The sequence below is a fragment of the Phyllostomus hastatus genome, unplaced genomic scaffold, assembly GCF_019186645.2.
Source record: "Phyllostomus hastatus isolate PE091 unplaced genomic scaffold, TTU_PhHast_1.1 phas_contig_40, whole genome shotgun sequence".
Classification (NCBI taxonomy): Eukaryota; Metazoa; Chordata; class Mammalia; order Chiroptera; family Phyllostomidae; genus Phyllostomus; species Phyllostomus hastatus.
In genome coordinates, this window is record NW_025333872.1 from 15,295,039 (window position 1) to 15,314,232 (window position 19,194).

The 19,194-nt window shown below is 43.7% G+C and overlaps 1 protein-coding gene across 3 annotated transcripts; it reads right to left on the bottom strand.

The window, feature by feature from the left end:
• Nucleotides 1–1,945: 1,945 nt before the first annotated feature.
• Nucleotides 1,946–17,652, bottom strand: LOC123821553 (glutathione S-transferase A4). Of its 3 annotated transcripts, none has more exons than XM_045843031.1 (8): nt 17,537–17,599; nt 16,502–16,609; nt 11,160–11,211; nt 9,409–9,541; nt 8,377–8,518; nt 6,673–6,804; nt 3,831–3,969; nt 1,946–2,131 (listed from the first exon to the last, which is right to left on the bottom strand). In XM_045843031.1, the coding sequence occupies exons 2-7, from the start codon at nt 16,589–16,591 to the stop codon at nt 3,847–3,849; spliced, it is 672 nt and encodes a 223-aa protein (XP_045698987.1). In that variant the 5' UTR covers nt 16,592–16,609; nt 17,537–17,599; the 3' UTR covers nt 1,946–2,131; nt 3,831–3,846. The 3 variants fall into 3 exon arrangements, with proteins under 3 accessions (XP_045698987.1, XP_045698985.1, XP_045698986.1); XM_045843029.1 differs by having other exon boundaries at nt 1,946–2,096; nt 17,537–17,598; XM_045843030.1 differs by lacking the exon at nt 1,946–2,131 and having other exon boundaries at nt 3,370–3,969; nt 17,537–17,652.
• Nucleotides 17,653–19,194: the final 1,542 nt, after the last annotated feature.

The window sequence follows — 19,194 nt, forward strand, 5'->3', positions numbered from 1 at the left end:
CCCACAATCCTCCTTCATTGCCCACTCAAGAAAGGAAACCACAATGCTTATTATCAGGTGTCACAAAGTGATTCTCAGAAATCAAGGTGCTGACTGGTGACAGCTGCAGTGTCTTGGGGTTTCCTATTCTATCTCCTGTCTCAGAACCCACAATCCAGGCATGTGCCCTGACTGGGGTCAAACCAGCCAACTTTTGGGGTATGGGATGATGCTCCAACCGATCCACCTGGCCAGGGAGAAAGCGGTCTCAGTGTAGCTGTAAGTATATATTACAAAATCTAGGGCAACAAATAAAACTTAAAAAAAAGAAAGAGCTACAATTGACATGCTAAGAGAAAATGGGATCATATAATATATTCAATTAAAAGAATGCAGAAAAAGAGGGGAAGACAAAAGGGAAAAGAAACAAAGAACAAGGGAAACAAATAGGAAACAGTTACAAACATGGTAGATATTAATTCAGCTACATCAACCATGATTTTAAATGTGGTCATAAACATACCAAATGAAAGACAGACTATGAGTGGACTAAAACAAGACCCAACTATGTTTCCTAAAAGGAACCCACTTTAAATAATAAAGACAGAGTTTCATTAAACAGATAAAATTGCCAGAGGGTGTCAGGGGCTCTGAAGAAAACAAAATGGGATGATGAGAAAGGTGTGCAGGTGTGGGGGAAGTGTGACCGGTTCCCTGGTCAGAGGGACTCCTGTAGGGGGGATGTTGGTGACGTTGGTGATGTTGGTGCCGACAGAACAGGAAGGATCTCGCCATGTTATCTTCTGGGCAAACAGTTTGCTTAAGGGAATAGAAGACACATTCGATGAAGGGGGAACATCAGCAGATACAAGAGCCCAGGCTGGTTTTGTTTGTTGCGGACCCCGTCCAGTGAACTCACTTTCTGCCCCGTTGGGTCCCCGGGAGGCTGGCCTCTCCAGACCACCCCAGCCAGGCAGCAGGAGAGTCAGGGGTTCCCTGCCGCACTCAGTCTGCCAAAGCCTCTCTGTGGGGCCCTCTCTGGGCCAGGGCTCATTAAGTGCTGACCTCCTCCTCCATCAGACACCAGGGCCACACACCATTCAGCTTTTCCCCTTTTGTCCCAGACACCAGGGCATCTGTATCGCCGCATTTATACGACTGTGCCCTTGACCGGTTAGTTCACCTGCTACAGATTCTAGTCGTTGTGCCTCGTGTCACCCCTCTGCTCATGCTCCCTGTCTCACATGTTTGGGTCCAGCCCCGATGTTCCTGAGGATAAAAGGCCCAGAGCCTGACCTCCTACTCTATCCAGCACTGGAGCCTGGTAGCTCACAAAAATGGCAGAGCGGGGAGAGGTTTGAGACTAGTGGGCAGGAGTCTGGGCCCAGCTGGAGGAATGCCACCTGAGGCAGGACGGGAACTTGTTTCCAGTGCAGGAAATGAAGTGCACGATTAGAGGTCATGTAACCATGAGCAGGAAAGACATGGGAATCTGTCTTCGTTGGTTGGGAAAAGCTGGGCCTTTTGTGTTTATTTTCTCTAGTCCTCTAATTCAGTGCACAAGCCAAACTTCCTCCCCGGTTGTTTCCTCAGAGCCAGCATCGAGTGCCCCCTGGTGTCCAAGGGAATTAAAACCCAAAGAGCAATGTTTACAATATGGCCTTAAGATCTGTATAGCAGCCCCTCAATTAATACTGTCAGACAGTGGCACTGTAAAATAGCCCAAATTGGCCACTGCCCCGAAACTCAATAGTAAAGACCCTTGGGTGTTATCAAGTCCATGTCTGGTTCCCATGTGTCAGTTAACCTTCAAATGAGTGTAAAATGTTTCTCACCCCTGAAGAGTTTAGGAGCAGGCCAAAAGACCACCCCTCACTCTGACACCAACTGCAAGTTCAAGGGGGTGCCCAAAACAACACCCTCGGGTTTGACAACCCTAGAAGAACTCACAGGACTCGCTGAGAGCTGCTATACTCACGACCACGGTTTATTACAGGGAAAGGATACAGACGGGGGTCAGCCGGGGGAAGAGATGCACGGGGCAGAGTCCGGGAGCGCTCCCGACACGCAGCTTCCAGACGTCCTCTCTGGGGAGTCATGGACGGCGTCAACTCCTCCTGGCAACCATGTGTGACAATGGATTGTTGTAAACCTGGGAAGCCCACCCAAGCTTTGAGTCCAGAGTTTTTACTGCAGGCTCCATCATGTGGGCCTACCTGACTGCCCACATGGCTGACCCATCTCCAGCCCTTCCGGAGTTCAGCTGATATGGCAGGGCCCAAAGCCCCCACCCTATGTATGTGGCCTTATTGGTATGGCTCAAGTCACATTGTTGCTATCTGGCTGGGTCAAGGGCCGCAGGCAAACAAAGACACTGCTATCAGACATGACATTCCAAGGGCTTAGACATCACCCCCCAGAAGCAAAGTTCAGACCTGTCTCTGGTCTGGCCTTTGGGAAGGGTGAGTCTTTCACTACACACTCCCCCAGTGCTCTTTTTCTTGGCTCTTGCTCTCCAGATCCTATCTGGAGCCTGGGCCTCTCCCTCAGTAGCAGCAGCAGCAGCAGCCGCAGCCTGGGCCACCACTGCTCCCAGGGCCTGGCCCACTGCTCCGCGTGCCACCAAGCCCCTGCTCTTCCAACAGTCCTAAATGTCAGCGTGATGGCAGAGTGCTCCCACTGTGAGAGAGTGAAGGCAGCAACCTGGATGCCTGCAGCTGATTTCCTCTAATGAGACACTAAGGCCCATGCAATGATTGGGACAGGCATTAATGATCACCTCGGTACTATTTGCTTGTTTTTTTTAAATCTGAGCAAAACCCCCTCCTGCGGTAAGGGATGAATATGTCTCCTCTGTGAGCTCTCATCAAAAACTCGGCTTTCCTTAGTTTTTCAATTTCTGAGTATTAGGTACTCCAAAAGCAGCATTTCTTCCTTTTCCCAAATTACTTGTGCTGTTTACACATCTCTCTCCCCTTCTGTGTGGTCAGTTTTTCTAGAGCAGGGGCTGTGCTCTAGGGTTCTGCCTCCTGGAACCCTGCTTGGCATATAACAGGTGCTCAGTTAGTATTTGAGCCATAAATCAACACATGTGTAAGGCGGTATGAATAAACCATCCTTTTAGTCTGAAATGCAAGAAAGTCAAGCTTGCAAATGAACATTTGGATGATAGAATATATACTTATATTTTCTTATGTGTATATCAAAATTAACTGGAAGGATATACACATGATAACTATGTTTGCCTGTGGGAAGAAGCAGGGAGCTGGGGGGCAGGGCTGAAAAGACTACTTCCGACTGTACAGCCTTTCATACTTTTTTGATTTTTGAACCATGTAACTGTATTATAGATTTCAAACAATTTAATTTAAAAATTCTAGCAACAGGGCAGTGATTTGTATATCTTTATTTTGGCTTATATCGACTGCGTTCATTACTATCATGGATTTATAATAGCTCAGAGGGGAGATATTCACTAGATATTCTGTTGTTACTAGGCACTAAAAAGGAGGAAGAGACCAGATGGGGTTTAGAATGGGATAAGGAGAGGAGGAAAGCAGCTCAGGAGAGAACGAGAGGTCCTGCCCACCCCGGTCATCAGGAAGTGGGTTCAGATCACATTTAACTTAAATGCCAGCCTCTCCAAAAAGGTTGTCAGAAACAGGTACATAACATTATTCACTGGACAAAAAAAAATGCCAATGTTTCTAGAAGAGACCTCCTTGACACGAAAGACCCAACTTAGGAACAACTATACAGAGCACCACGACAGAGCTGGGATCACGGCAGCCTGGCATCAATTAAGATACTACTGTGGACACGGCAATCTCTAGGGGTGAGTTCTCACTCACAGACGCCTGCGTTGTTTTATGGCATAAAGATGTTGTAGACGGTTCTCACGTAGATCTCATCGGGAGGAGGCTTCTTCTTGCTGCCAGGTTCAAGGAATTTTCTAATAGTAGGGATATTACTCATTTTCACTGTGTACTCCTGGAAAGGAAAAAACATAGAAGTTCAAGGTTAACCACAAAGCTACATGTGTTCCAAATGGTCCATCCATCAAAATTTGTTCAATAAATATTTGGTATAGGGATCCAACCAGAACCATAATCCAGCATCTGTCTAGGATCTGACCTCTGGGTAGGGTTATTTACAATCTCTGCCAACAATGGCTGGAATCTAGACCAGGCTTTGTGCAAACCTCATATAGTTCACAGAAAGATGTAATTTTTTTTTTCAGAAATGGCAAAATTAAAAAGGTACTTAGATTCCCAGCCAGGGCACATGCCTGGGTTGCAGGCCATAATCCCCAGCAACTGCACATTGATGTTTCTCTCTCTCTATCTCCCTCCCTTCCCTCTCTAAAAATAAATAAATAAAATCTTAAAAAAAAAGGTACTTAGAATAGGATTATGATTCTTGCTTAAGGAGGGAAAAAGGGGAAAAAAAGACTTAGGAAGTACCTTTAATGTACTGATCTGTTCACAGAAAATGCACAAGTCATTTAAATAAGTGCTTTAAAAAATCATCAGATGGTACAATTTAGGTTTTAAGATTCTACTTTATTGGTCTTTTTCACTTCTAGTAGTAAATGAATCTTCTTTCCGGCTATGAGTGGGAGATGGTCAGTTGCATTTTTTTGTAGCCTAGGGCTCAGATATCAGATATTTATGTAAAATAGCATGGAAGAAAAAAATCATAGTTTTCTATAGAGTTAAATCTTCCCAATTCTCAGTAACTGAGAAAAAAGTCTATTTGATCCAGTAAAAATGTTGATTTATATGAAGTATATATGCATTATATGTAATTACTCTGATAAAAATCTTTCAAAGAGGTCATTTATTTAAAAGCTACTATTTATTAAATGTTGATTATAAACAAAGCAGACTTAAGCATGTACACAAACATATAAATATCACATATGTCACTAACAAAAACTCTACTAGTCATGTCAATTAATGCTATATAAATATGACAACTTTCTTTTTATTATGTGAACTATTTGTATTATCTAGTTTTGAATATTATACCAATATTTAGAAGCTTTTTCCATAGGATTTATCATTTCAAAATTTACATGGGGCTTATACTTATCATGTATAATAAACTTCTGTGACTCTTTACAATCTTTAACCCTTTAATTAATGTAGGAATGACCCTCTAAATAAACTCAGAACTGGTGTTAGATTCTGAAGTTCTTTAATGCTGATGCTTGATCTGGTCAGAGATTAAAACTGTATTTACACAAATGTGCCTGCAGTTTAAAAACAAGTTGATAACACCATGGATAAAAAATACCAGTCGGTCCTTGGGCCATTTCAAGAACCTACAGGCATTAAAGTCAAGTAAACCATGTTCATCTCTGTGTCTTCTTTATAATGGCTATTTGCCTTGTTGAAGATTTTTATTCTCATTTTCTGGGTGTATGCATTTAAGCAGCAGTGTTGCACCCATTAGTATATCAAAATGATGTTTACTGGACTTGGAAAAATTATTTTTTAAAAAAGTATATGTGTTACTCTTTGGACACTAAGTGTGAGTCTCACTGGGTCTTTGATAAGTTTGTCAAAGGTTTATCAATGTGGTCTACATCGGGGGTTGACGGCCTATCCACAAAGGACCGATTAGTAAATATTTTAGGTTCTGCAGGCCATGCATCATCCCTATCGGAATTCCTCACCTGTGCCACGGTCGCACAGAAGCAGCCGTAGACAAGGCACAAATGAATAGGTACAGCTTTGTGCCAATAAAACTTATCTATGGACACTGGAATTGGAACTTCATGTAATCTCATGTGTCATAAAATATTATTTTGTTTTGACATTTCCCCCCAACTGTTTAAAAATGTGAAAGCCATTCTTAGCTTAAGAGCTGTACAAAACTGGGTGGCAGGCCTGACGTGGCCTGGCTGGGATGGGGGAGGTGTAGTTGGCCAATCCCCAGTACAGAGGGAAGCCCATGGGACCTGCAAGTAAAAGGCGAAGGTTCTAGGCAAAACTCAGGGACCTGCTAGCTGGGCCATCTGACTGCTAACTTCTTTGCCTTGAGTCTCTATTTCCCCATATGTATGTTGAAGGCACTGGATGAGATTAGTTGTTGAAAGCCCTCTCCTGCTTCCAAACTGTGTCATCGATCCTGCCAGAATAATAGTGAGGAATAAGCTAAGCCATGCCCAAGTCTTTCCTCAGAATTTCTGGGAAGGGGAATGGTGGAAACCCTTGGGATGACGTTTACAGTGCCTCCTACCAGCTCTTGGAGCTCAGGCTTGGACATTTCCGATTTGAGACCACATTATTTCTGAGAACGGGAGCCATGCCCCCAGGATGAGACCATTTCTGATGCTGATGCTCACGCCCTCCCAGTCAGCACATTCAACAGGAACAGATGCATCCCACCCACGTGGTTCCATCTATGGCAAGCGCCTGTCCTGTCGGCTAAGCTGTGAATGAAGTTTGTTCAACAAGTGGAGTTACGGAATAAAGGCAACATGAAACTTCTTTCACATGTAAATGATCTTTCAGCTCTAAAGATCTGGGGAGCAGGAAAACAATGTCAAGTCTGTACTTTCATTTCATTTTACCAACTAGAATCTTAAAAAGTCATGCACATAAACATGCATCCCAACCCATCAACAGGCACTGAAGGAAGGCTGAGAAGTTCTGGACCAGTCTTCTAACTCGTGGTTTTATTTACCTGCAGGTGAGGAAATGAAGACAGGATATTGGGAATTTTCTCCTCCAGGGCCAGAATGGTCTGGAGGAGAACCACGTCCGCAAGGCTCAGCTGATTACCAACGAGGAACCTCTGTCCATGCTCCCTTAAGACCTGCAAGGGTGGGTGATTTGCATCAGTTATAGAACTCCAGAGACCCTGATGAAGCTATTGAATCAGAGCAGTGCCCGAGGAGGGTGGCCCTATGGCCTTATCTTTTCATCTCTTTATTAACATCAATTAAGAGGAAGCTCCCTATATCAGACTGTGTGTGTACAAAACGTATAGATATGTAAGCACCCTTAAGTACCTGCTTATATCAGAATAGAACACTGTGAATAGGAAGGACATCAATTCTGGATTTAGCATCCAGTACTTTCAAAGGATGTATCTGTTCTGTAAATATTGAGGATACATTTACAGAAATGAACTGGCCCTGATGAATTCAGGAAGTGATGTAAGGAGTAAGTGATAGGTCCTTGCCAAGTAGCCAAATCTTGTTTGCCAGTTGTTTCTGCAAACATCAACACTCATAGTCACAAACCGAACCCGACTATAAAAAAGTAAGCTTCCTTTCACATCTTCTAAGCCAGAGAGAATTAAAAGCATGATCCTCATTTCGAGAGCACCATGTAGGTGCAGAGTCATATGAACCGTGGTAGAAGGAGGAAGATCCCCTTGGCAGTGAACTCTCAGATGCTCATGAGTGTGAAGACATGTGCACACATGTGTGTGTGGCATGTATGATGAACAGGGACCCTGTCCCAGCCACTGGAGCCAGAGTGGGGGAGTACAATGAATCCAGAATTTGTAGTCTGAGGGCTGAGTTCCATTCCCAGCTCTCCTCCGTGGGCACATCAATCTCTCTGTGATTCTGTTTCATTATGTATAACAGAGGAGTAACTATTTTTAGATCATGTGTTGGGAAGAGCCCTGATATCATCTGGGCCATTGAGACATAAGAACCAGTGGTGGCCTTTCCCCCAAGGCACCTGTTTCTCCCTTGTCACAACACATGTCTGCATTATCATATTTTACATTCACAAAGTGCCTGTGGGCAAGAGAATATGAAACCGAGTGGCAGAAAAACCCAAGAAATACCACCCCTTCTGAAATCTAATTGCATGAAGATGGCCAGAGGAAGTCTGCCAATTCTATATTTTACCATTGTCTTTTTTTTAATTGAAACATTTAAAACAATTCCTCTCAGTTAAGTAAAAGAGGAGTTAAAAGTCTAGAAAAGCAGAGTAATAAGGCAAGATAAATAACACCACAGAAGAAAAAGAGCAAAGGGTAGAGAAATAAAGAGCGATGGTTCTTCTCTTCATATCAAACTGTTAAGTAGAATGTCTGATACACAACGCTGTTCCACAAATGTTTGTGGGACGAAAGAATGAATGAACTGGGGAGTTTCTGCTTTTCTGTACCTTGCACAAGGTGGGCACCTGGTGAACGTAAGCAACGATAATGCACACATGTGGCGAGCCATATTTTTCCAGACTTCTGAATAATGTGGTCCTAGTGGAGTCTGAGAGGCTCCAAGACACCTTGGCCTTGTGCTGATGGCTCCTGTCAGCTCTCAGGAGTCCCACGGGTTAGCCCAACACTGTCATGAGCGAAAAGGGGCATTGGCAGCAGCTCCTTGTGGTCTGGGTCTGCCCGTTCATAGGCTTCTCTGCCTCCTACCTTTTCAAACACAGGAAAGTACCGAAGGATGGCCTTCTGGGCCATGCTAACCACTTCCTTTTGTTGATCGTCTGGTTTTAGGAAAGGGTGCATGATAATCAGTTCCAGCAGGTCCAGCGTCCCTTCCACATACATGTCAATCCTGAAAACCAAAGAGCACTTTTTTTAGTTTCCCCTTCCTAGAACTCATCGGCTTCCACAACTGAAAAAGCAATTCAGAGTGCTTTTTCTCTTAGGGGTCTGACAACTTAAGTAGCAAGAAGCATTCATCTATATCTGTCTCTTAAGAGGGAAGATACCAAGACAACTCTGTAGTTGTCATTTAGAAAATTCCTTCAGAAACATCTGGCACAAATCGGAAAGCACAACAGTCCTAAGGCCCCTCTCCCAGCCCCCACTCTTCCACTCTCACCCAGTACCCGAGTGCAGTGTGGGAGGGACTCCCCATTTATAGAAAGAGTGGCTATCACCTATGGAATGCTTGGTATGTATCAGGCATGGTGGTAAACACTCTGTATCCGGTATTTCACAGAATCCTATGACATTCTGAGGAATGTGCTATTATAATCCCCATTACACAGGAAACTCCTCAGGACTCCAGAGCTTAACACACTGCTGAGGGTCATACATCTAGGAGGTACAAGGACCAGGCTTTGAATTCAAATGATAATTCAAGGAACAGTATCCTAGGCCATGAATGTCACAGCAGCTTCTTATTCCTAATATGGAATGGTAATAAATCTGTGTGAAAGGTAAAAAGTAATACAAAACATTTAAAGATGTTGAAAACTAAAACTGTCACACTCCAGATACACGATCCAGTATCTGAATTCAATTCTTTTCTATCATTTTACTCAGATACTCTATACTGACTTTGCAATCAGTCTTCAAGATCTTCCTGGGTTTTCATTCCCTGTTCACACTAATGATAAGAAGACATAAAGCAGATAGAGTGTGTGCTGCAGAGGACTGCAGATCGGCTAAGGCATCAGTAAGCTGACAAGTGACAACACTCAGGAGGGGCCACAGTACAGGGTTCTCTCCTTGAGGTCCTTGCCGAAGAGGTTGTGCTTGTCTGCTATGTAGTGGAGAATGCTTCGGGTCTGCACCAGTTTCATCCCGTCAATTTCCACCATTGGCACTTGCTGGAACAGCAGGTGGTTACCTGAGAATGGAAGCCCAGAGTCAGAGGTGATCTCTCCAATGTTCCCCAACCCCTAAAAATTGCTCTAAGGAATGAAAAGGGATAATGGGGCCATAGCCATAGGAAACAGTGTAAGATTCCCTGATGACAGAGAGATAGCCTCAACTGCATTCAGGGGAGCAGATTTAGGCATGAAAGGAGCATGAAAACTCACTTTGTGCTGAAGTTTCCCCTTTCATTTTCACCCCTGGAAAAGTACCAACCCACAGTGATAAGGGTGTGGAAACAGAACAAAGACATTCCTTCAGAGCTGTGATGGCCGAGAGAATAGCTAATAACTGCACATGCCTAGTTAGGCCTAAATTTAAATTAATTGAAATCTGAAAAATTTAGAATGCATCCTTAGTTATACTAGATGCATTTCAAGTGCTCAGTAGGCACAGATGGCTAGTGGTTACTATGTTGCACAGTGCAGACTAGAACCTTTACATCGCTGTAGAATGTTCCTTCCACACACTGCATGCCTTAGGCAACAGGATAATGAAGCCTAAACCACCAACTGCTACTCATGGACACTCTGTGCACTCGTTGGGTTTTCTCTTTCACAGCCATAAAGCACTTACTACTACGTTTGCTGTCACTGACTGATCAAAAAGTAACCCGTTACTTTCTTCAACAAACCTGTATCAAACACTTTCAAACCCCAGGGAGAGATGCAAGTATAGGGTGCAGCTTGGCCTGGGAGGGGCTCAAGGCTGAAGGGAATGTGAGGGTCGAGGGGAGATGAATTCTCAGGAAATGCCTCATGATGTTGGGCAGTGTCATGCACGACAGGTGGCATTACAGCCCTGTACAGCTGGTCCCTCTCCAGGGAGTCTCATCCTGGGCTTAGGGGCCCTGCTGGGGGTTGGGAGGGAGGCTGCTTCCAGGCCTCTAGGTATTTCCTAGTAGGGGTGTCCAAACTTTTGATGTCCCTGGGCCACACTGGAAGAAGAAGAGTTGTCTTGGGCCACATATTAAATGCACAAACACTAATGAAAACTGATGAGCAAAAGAAACGTTTTAAGTAAATTTATGATTTTGTGTTGGGCCACATCATAGCTATCCTGGGCTGTGGGCTGGACATCCCTGTATGGGGCCTGGGTGTGGAAAGTGTAGGGTTGACTAGGACTTAAAGGGGGCCTTTTCTTGATTCATTTGCTTAGTAGTTACTTCGGAAATGTAGCCCAGTGCAAATGGGGACTTTTATCTGCATACTTCAATAGGCCCGATGCCTCAGATAATTTGGAGGAGGTAAAAGAGGTGAGGCAAGGAAAATGAGGAGGGAAGGGATGAGGGAGAGGAAGGAAGGGGGAGAAGGAGGTTGGATGAGGAAGGTGGGGGGGAAGAAAGGGACGGAGAAGGGCTGTGTGTGTGCATGGAAGAAGGAAGAGCTCTCTCCTTTAGCAAACTCTTATAGAAGTACTGAACAAGAAGCAATTTCCTGGCAATTTCAGCTGTTATTCCCTCTTGCTGGTCTGGTTTGAGGACACTGTTCTGAATGTTTAATGTCAGCAGCACCTTTGCCATTCCACAGAAATATCAGTTTTTTAGAAAAAAGTACCCAAATTACTGAGAGTCGTCTCATGTCCATACTCACCATCCTGCAGCTTCTGCAACTGCTCTTTTGTTTCTAAAAATTCTTCATCAAACTAAAGTTTAAAAAAGACCCCCCCCCCCAAGAAAAGGTACATGTTATTACAGGTTCAGCACCGCAAAATCCAGATTGCCACCAAATTCAAGAGAAGAGCACACTTAGCACCCTCATCCTGGTTTCTAAAGATCACTGCCCGCTGACAGCAGCCAGGGCTGCTGGGGAAAGAGCTGATTCTGTCATGTCAGGAAGCAGGGACACTCACAGACTAATGAGACATGTCGAAGGCAAACTTAGGACCCTGCCTGAGGATATTCCCAAGCCAAATCTGGGACGTTCAAGCATCAGAAAGAGTGATGTCAGTTGTGGATTATAAGACATACCAATAACAACAAAAACAAAAAAATCATTGTGTCTGGAAATGATGATATTGAAAAAGGGGAGGGAGAGGAGAAAGCTCTTTCTTTTCTTTTTTTTTTTTGACAGCAGAATTAGTGCTAGGTAATGTAGAATTATTGCTAATTAAAAATAAAATTAGAAAAGCACCAATTTGCAATCTACAATGGAATAATGGATTCTAATAAGGATGATAAAGGATGCTGAAGTTATTGGGTCATGGGACACAGACTAGTCACACAATCCCAAAGTGTTACCTACAAGTCACTTAATTACAACAAAGGAAAAAAGTATCGTTACCATGGAGAGACCTGGAGGTCTCACCATCTGTCCAACCAAGTGGTCAAATTTAGCTGCCCACTGGGAACACTGGGAATGTCATGTGCTTGTTGCTATGACAGAATGAGAGGGACACAGTAGCAGTGTACAAACCTTGCCAAAAACATTCAACCTGCATCTACCCATGAGGTAAAAATCAGGCACACCCAGATGTCGGAATTCTGCAACAAAATGGCCTGGACCCTTTCAGAGTCAAGGGCATGGGGGTGGGGGGAGAAGGTACTGTTGGAGATGAAAAGAGACCAACAACCAAATGTCTGAATCTTGGTTAGATCCTGCATCAGGGTGGTAGTTCAGGAGGCAGCTGTAACTGCTACACAAACATGTAAGTTATGTAGACATCTGGGGACACAGGGATTATATATTAGGTATGGTAAACTTAGCATTAATTTTCTTAGTTGTGACAATGACATTGTGGTTATTAGGACAATTTATTCTTAGGCGGAAGGTATCTGCTGATGTCTGCAACTTGCTTTCAAGGGACTGAAGGAAATAAAAGCAGAGAGAGAAAGGAAGAAAGCAAATGTAGCAAATTATTAACAAATTTAGTTGAAAGGTACCCATTGTACTATTACAATATTTCTGTAGGTTTAAAAAAATGAGGCAGAACTTGGAGGCAGCTCTAGTGCAATTACTGCCTGAGACTGGGTTTCGGTCCCCACCACCAGTGGCCTTTGCTCCCTGACTTTGGAGAACTGCCCTCTTCCACACCACTGCACTCACTTTTTCAACGCTCTTGCAGTTTTTTAAGTGAATTACCTGGAAGCCCCGAATTAGGTAGAAGCTTGAGGCTCGTAAATCTTCTCTTTTGCATGCCATTGATTTCCCTCTTAACAAGGGGATCCGGCTGGATTTCTGGCTTGGGGGGTCTTCAAGAAGATAGAGCTCTGTGCTTGATGTTGGAGAGGCAACATCCAGCAGAGAGCTATGTCTAAGGACTCAAACCAGTGACAGGGATGGAGGATGCTGGTTCCCTGAATCTGGACCCGCAGCCCTTTACGCAGGTTGTTACCTAGTTACTCAGATGTGTGTACTTTCCCCGCAGGCTCAACCTAATACTGTGACACCAGGAATCACGACCTCATCCAGTGGCTGCCAGCCTGTCCCCAATTGTTTCAGATCTATAGGAGCACAAACTCAGCTAAAAATGTCCTTTGGCAAAGACATGGGGAGGAGCCCGAGCCCACGTCCTGTATCACCTTTTGGGAATTGTTCCTGGAAACCAGTGTTCAGCCTCAGTGAGGGAGGCCAATCAAGCTCCCTCTCCCCTGCTCAGAGGGGTGAGCCCAAGACCCAGGCTGGGCTAATTATTCTGCCCCACCCACCTGCCCGCTGTGATTTGGTCCAGGATAAGCAGGTCATGTGACCCATGTTCTTTTGTTTGTTTGTTTGTTTAACTTATTTAGGGTCTAGAGTCCATTAACAAAACCAAGAATCTTGACTGTAGGAGAATAGGAGGGGCAGGGTAGAATGAAGAAGACTGGGAAGAGAGAGAATGTGAGGAAGGATTATATTACATACAGAGATATAAGACATCTATTGCAAAACCTACTAAATAAAACAGAATTGTAAATTCAGGAGTATGCAAGGTTAGACAGATGACATAAATACGCAGGCCAGGTTGAGATCATGGGGCTGAGAATTTTTTCATTTTCCCTTGCAACACAATCAGAAAATATGTCTTGAGACAGCAGGGGATGAGGGGACGCTGCCGATCGAAAAAGGCCCAGCTGTGCACGTAATGGCGGTCCTTCCCTCAGACTCTGGAAACCAGGGCCCAGTATCACTAGACCTTCCAATTTCTCAAGAGAGGCCAAAAGTCAGCATTTGTATATAAAAAGGATATCAACCAATTTTAAACAATTGTAAGACACTGTGTGGGGAGTTATAATGGTATGCAAAGAAACCAAAATCCAACCAAACGAATAAGACACAAAACCCCAAACTGAACAGCCTTCATTTGTCATCTTTGGAGGCTGCCAGGGTTTCAGAACTCATTATTCTGGAAACTGATAAAGAAACCGAATCAAGTATTTATCTTGCCTTTCCTCCATAAGCTGTACTTCAAGGTAATTAAATAGTTAACAAGTGAAAAAACACTCTTCATAAGAGAATCACAGTTAATAAATTCAGGTGAAATGAAAGAAATAGAAAAATCACCATTTTGAAATCCCTAGCAATGCTGATGATCAACAGCTGCTAGAACCACTATTTGAAAGGGTAATCAGGGAACCTTAACAATGTGTGGGCCAGGCTGACGTCTCCGGAACACACTGTCAGGCTCTGCACAGCTGAAAGGGAGACAGTCAGGCGTCGTGCAGCCCTGATGGCGTATGATAAAAACATGTTCTCAGTTCCCTCCATTAGAATCTGGCGAGAAAAAAAAATGTAAACACGGAAAGAAGATAAGGGAGCCTGGATTTAATCAAACTCAGGATCCAACCAGCCACTTGCGGGAAATATAGATAAGAAAAGAGCAGGTTAAAATGTGAGTAAATCAGCCAAACGCAGAGTGGGGGAGACTCTCCAGGGCAGTTTCTTCCACACTAAAACAAATGAAGACAGCTAACACCCAGATCTGGGCTGTTAATATTATTGTCTAATAAAAGGAACCGGGGCTTCTTGGAGAAATTCCTGATTCTAGGGCCAGGTCAAGGAAACTATAAGCACAGCCTGGAGCACCTTGTTATGTTAGAAAGTAAGAAACTGATGAAGGGGGAGAAAGAAGAAGAAAGGGGGATGGGCAATGTGGAAAGGACACAAAGCGGGAACCTAAAGGAGCTCCAATGGCCAAGGCTGGAATAATTTGAGAAACAAAGTAAAATATTACTGCATTGTAACCCAAAGTAAAAAATAAATACACACAAGTCAGTACTAATATAAATAAATGATTGAACGAATACATAAATAAAGAGAGAGGAAAAAGACATTTCCCTCACCTAAGAATTCTAAATGCAGATACACCACCCCCAACCTCAGGAGGTGGAGCTTAATTCCCATCCTTTTGAGTCTGGGCTAAACAGGATTCACATCTAAAGAAGAGGGGGAAATGGCCACCTTACAAGACACGTGGCAGACACCACCTTAACCGAGTGACCAAGATGAACAGCACCAGTGATAATCCACGTTAATATTATGTAACCCCTAATGTGATACCATGTTAAGGGCACATTTCGTGTAGCACCTCAGTGCTATTTTCCCCTCCAACCCCAAACTTCAGTCTAATCTGAGAAAAACATCAGACAAACCCAAACTGGAGGATTCTACCAATCCTCCAGTAAAAAAAGGTAACCAATTCTTTTCAAAACTGTCAAGGTTGTCCATTAAAGGAAAGACTGAAAAACTGTCATGGATTGAGACTAAGAAAACATATGACTATAATGGTGGATCCTGGAACAGTAAAAGGACATTTGTGGAAAAGCTAATTAGATTTGAATAGTCTGCAGTTTAGTCACACACCAAGGTTCATTCCTTAGTCGTGGCACGGTTATGCAAGATGCGATCATTAGGTGGGGCTCAGTGGTGGTGATATGCGAACCCTCTGCACTGTCTCTACAAGTGTTGTATAAATCTAAAATTATTCCCACATATAGAGTTTATTTTTTTAATGCAGAAGTAACTGTTACCGATTTTTAAAATTCCGAAGGAGATACAACCAGATGCAATGTGAAGGCCCCACTCAGATCCAGACTGGAATAACTGACTGTAAAAAGACCAGTTTACAACAATAGGGCCGAGTGTTAGATGATAAACAAGGAACTGTTAACTTTGTAGGGGGTAATAATAGTATTGTGGTAATGTTTTAAAATTCTCATCTTTTAGACATAAGAACTGACAAAGCGCTACAATGTTGGATTTTGCGTTAAAATACTCCCACGTAAGTGGAAGGGAGGAGTTAGATGAAATAAGATTAGCATAAAGTTAATGATTCTTTTTTTTTAATTTATTAAACTTAATGGGGTGACATTGGTTAATAAAATTACATAGGTTTCCGGTGTACAATTCTATAATGTACCATCTGTGTATTGTATTGTGTTTACCACCCAAAGTCAAGCATGCCTCCACCATTTATCCCCCTTTTACTGTCTTCTACCTTTCCCCAGCCCCCTTTTCTGCTGATATTCACCATAAAATTAACAATTCTTGAAGCTGAGTGCAAGGCATATAGAATTAATGGCAATGTCCTCTCTACCTTTGTTCCTACTGGAAAATTTCTGTAAGTAAGAAGCTAAAAAAACAGAATGAAATGCCTGTGGGCCAACACATACACACATGCAGACAAGAAATACACATTGTATAATTCAGAACAGTCTGGGAGTAACAGGCAAATTTCAGGCTCATTTCTTTTCTCCTTATTAATAAATATTTATTGGTGGTAGATCAGAAGCCAATGATTATGTAAAAGTCAAAAGCAAAATAGAATTCCATGCACTACATACCATTTACTGGAAAAGAAAAACGAATGAAAACAATGTTAGGAAAGAATCCTGACTAAATGGAGCATGTCTGTAATATTAGTGGGAGAGGACTAGCTCTGGGCTCCTCCATTTAGGTTTTCCTCGAAAGTCCCACAGTTGTACGACAAATCTGTGAAGAAACAGCAGATAAGGTACCTCGACTCCAGCGGCAGCTAAAACCCATCTTACGGTTTCCATCCGGCCTCTCCCGTTCGGATAGTGGAGCTTGGGCTTCTTCTCTGCCATGATGGTCTTTCAGGCTTTCTGCAAAACACACGCAGCAGCTCCTCCTACTTTCGTGTCCTCAACCCAGTGCTCAGGGTCTAAACGAATATTCACGATCAGGGCACAGGAAACTGTTTTGTTCTTACTGGGCTTTCTCTCACTCAAAAACATACCACCTTTTTAAAACTTTTTTTTTTAAACCACCTCGGCTTTCATATTGTTTCTATTTATGAGTTCTTATTCCAGATCTTGGGAAGCTGGGGCCATTTGTTGTAAAGACATTTGTGCGAGCGTGGTATTTCACAGAATCAAATCATTACATACTTTGACCTTGAAAAATCTTAGATTTCCCAAATTCGGCCTGTAGAGGCCAGACACGGAGGGTCGCGGAGAAGTCTCCACTCACCCGCAGGTCTGCAAGTGGGCATGCTTTCACACGCATCATCCTATTTGATTATCACACAAATTGGAACGTGGACAGGCCGAGTGTTAGCATTGCCTCCAAAATGTGCATCCATCGTCACGCCTGCGGTAGTGGCCCCGGGGTCCCGCATGTTCCCCGCCCTCGCTGGGAGGCGAGCCCCGCGCCCTGCGAATGCACTCAGGCCACAGACTCGGCCACCCAAGACTAGACTCGGGTGCTCGTTCCATCCATCTGCCTGCCCTGCCCGGCGAGGATCCAAGCCCGGCCTCTTCCACCAACGGATTCAGACTTCGCAAAGCGGAGCAATAAAAACATGCGCACTGAGCCGAGGATGACCCCAGCTTGTAGTCAAGGGGCCCACGTCTGTCCAGACGGAGGTGGGGGGCGCAAAGAATAAGAGGAAGGGAGACAGGAAAAAGACTGAAGGAGGGTGGGGGTGAGGGATGGATGGTGGGGTAAGAGGATCGGAGCCGGGAGAACAGAGAGGGAGAGAAACAAAAAGAAGGGAAAAGGTGGGTGGGGGCGTCAGGAGGGACACAGACCTGGAATCCGCTAACAGCACCCGGAATCCCACAAAGGGAACTACGAGGAGCCTGCAGTCAAGCGGCACCAGCGGGCGGCTAGGAGGAGCTAGTTGTGGGCGAGGCTCCGAGAAGATTTCACCAATTGAGACAGCAATATTTAGCATGCCCCACCCATGTGCAAGGCATTGTGGATAATATTAAAAAAGCCGAAATTTAAGCCAGTTTTAACGTTAATTTTAGATTTTTTGAGAGATTTTATGACCTTCGAGGTCTTACTTAAATTTAGACTTTAATTAAAAAACTCTTACTAGAGATCTGGCACAGTTTTTTTAAAAAAAACTCGACCTATGTGTAAAGACGACAATATACTGTGGCCTTATATAACTGGGTCTCAGAAGCACTTTCTCGGATGTGAGGGCGATCTGGCTGCGACATCTGTCACCCCATTGATCGCCAGGGTTGATTCGGCTGATCTGGCTGGCTAGGCGGGTGTCCCCTTCCTCCCTCACCGATCCATGTGCGTCCCTCCCGAAGCTGCGCGCTCGGTCGAAGAGGACGACCTTCCCAACTAGAGGAGAGGACCGGTCTTCGGTCAAGGGTATACGAGTAGCTGCGCTCCCCTGCTAGAACCTCCAAACAAGCTCTCAAGGTCCATTTGTAGGAGAACGTAGGGTAGTCAAGCTTCCAAGACTCCAGACACATCCAAATGAGGCGCTGCATGTGGCAGTCTGCCTTCCTTTTCACAAAATTTTTAAAACTTGATCATGATTACTGTAGTTTTTGGATTACTTTTCACCCAAGACCAAGAGAGCTCTTGAGGGGGAGGTCAATTGCAGATAGAGGGAGAATAGAGACTCAGAGACCTATTCAATGTCTGAATTAAAGCTCCTCCAACATGCACACGTTTGCTTTTCCACCCTCTATTTTTCATAACTTATTGTCATCTAATATACTAAAATTTTTATTTTGTAGTCTGTGGGAAAATGCAAATTCCATGAGTTTAGGAATTTTCACTTTTTTAACAACATGCTTTTTGTATCTCCTACTCCTAGAATAATGCGTAACACAGAGTAGATATTCAGAGAATATTTACTGAAATAATGAATGCATGCTGCCTTGGTTTCTAGCTCCATAAAGCCTGGAGGAGGTGTACAAGACAAGATTTGGGGGAAATAATGAGTACATTTGTCTTTCATTCCCAGGAGCCATCTCTGATCCGTGGTATCTTCTGGACAGTTGTATAAGCCAGTGATGATTCGGAAGGTAGGATGGACATGGATTAAACTGGCAGCCAAAGGATGAGCTCATCCAGAGAAAGTATGTAAAGTAGGAAATTAAGCAAATCAAGAATAGCTGGGCAGCCCAAGAGGCATAAAAGTCACTTTCAAGTACAAATGTTTAATTTCATCTTTCTAATTATGACTTAACACAGAGATCACTCAGTATAACATAGGTAGGAAGTCATATTTTCCAGCCTGCTGGAAGTTGTTTTTCCAACCCACTTTTCTACAAGGATTCACTTTAATTGAACTACTAACACAAGCATTATTATTCAGTTTTGTTGATAAGCCATTTATCTCTATTTCCTTATTTCCAATTGGTCGAACCATATCACACTTCAGTTTTTTCTGGCAAGTTCATATGTGCAGCCTAATAAAATAGGGATCACATCATCC

Coding starts and splice junctions, on each gene's coding strand:
- LOC123821553 (XM_045843031.1), bottom strand. CDS start 16,591: ATGGCAGAGAAGAAGCCCAAGCTCCACTATCCGAACGGGAGAGGCCGG. Junction 11,212..16,501: donor TAGCTGCCGCTGGAGTCGAG/GTACCTTATCTG, acceptor TTTAAACTTTAG/TTTGATGAAGAATTTTTAGA. Junction 6,805..8,376: donor ACTTTCCTGTGTTTGAAAAG/GTAGGAGGCAGA, acceptor CCACCCTTGCAG/GTCTTAAGGGAGCATGGACA.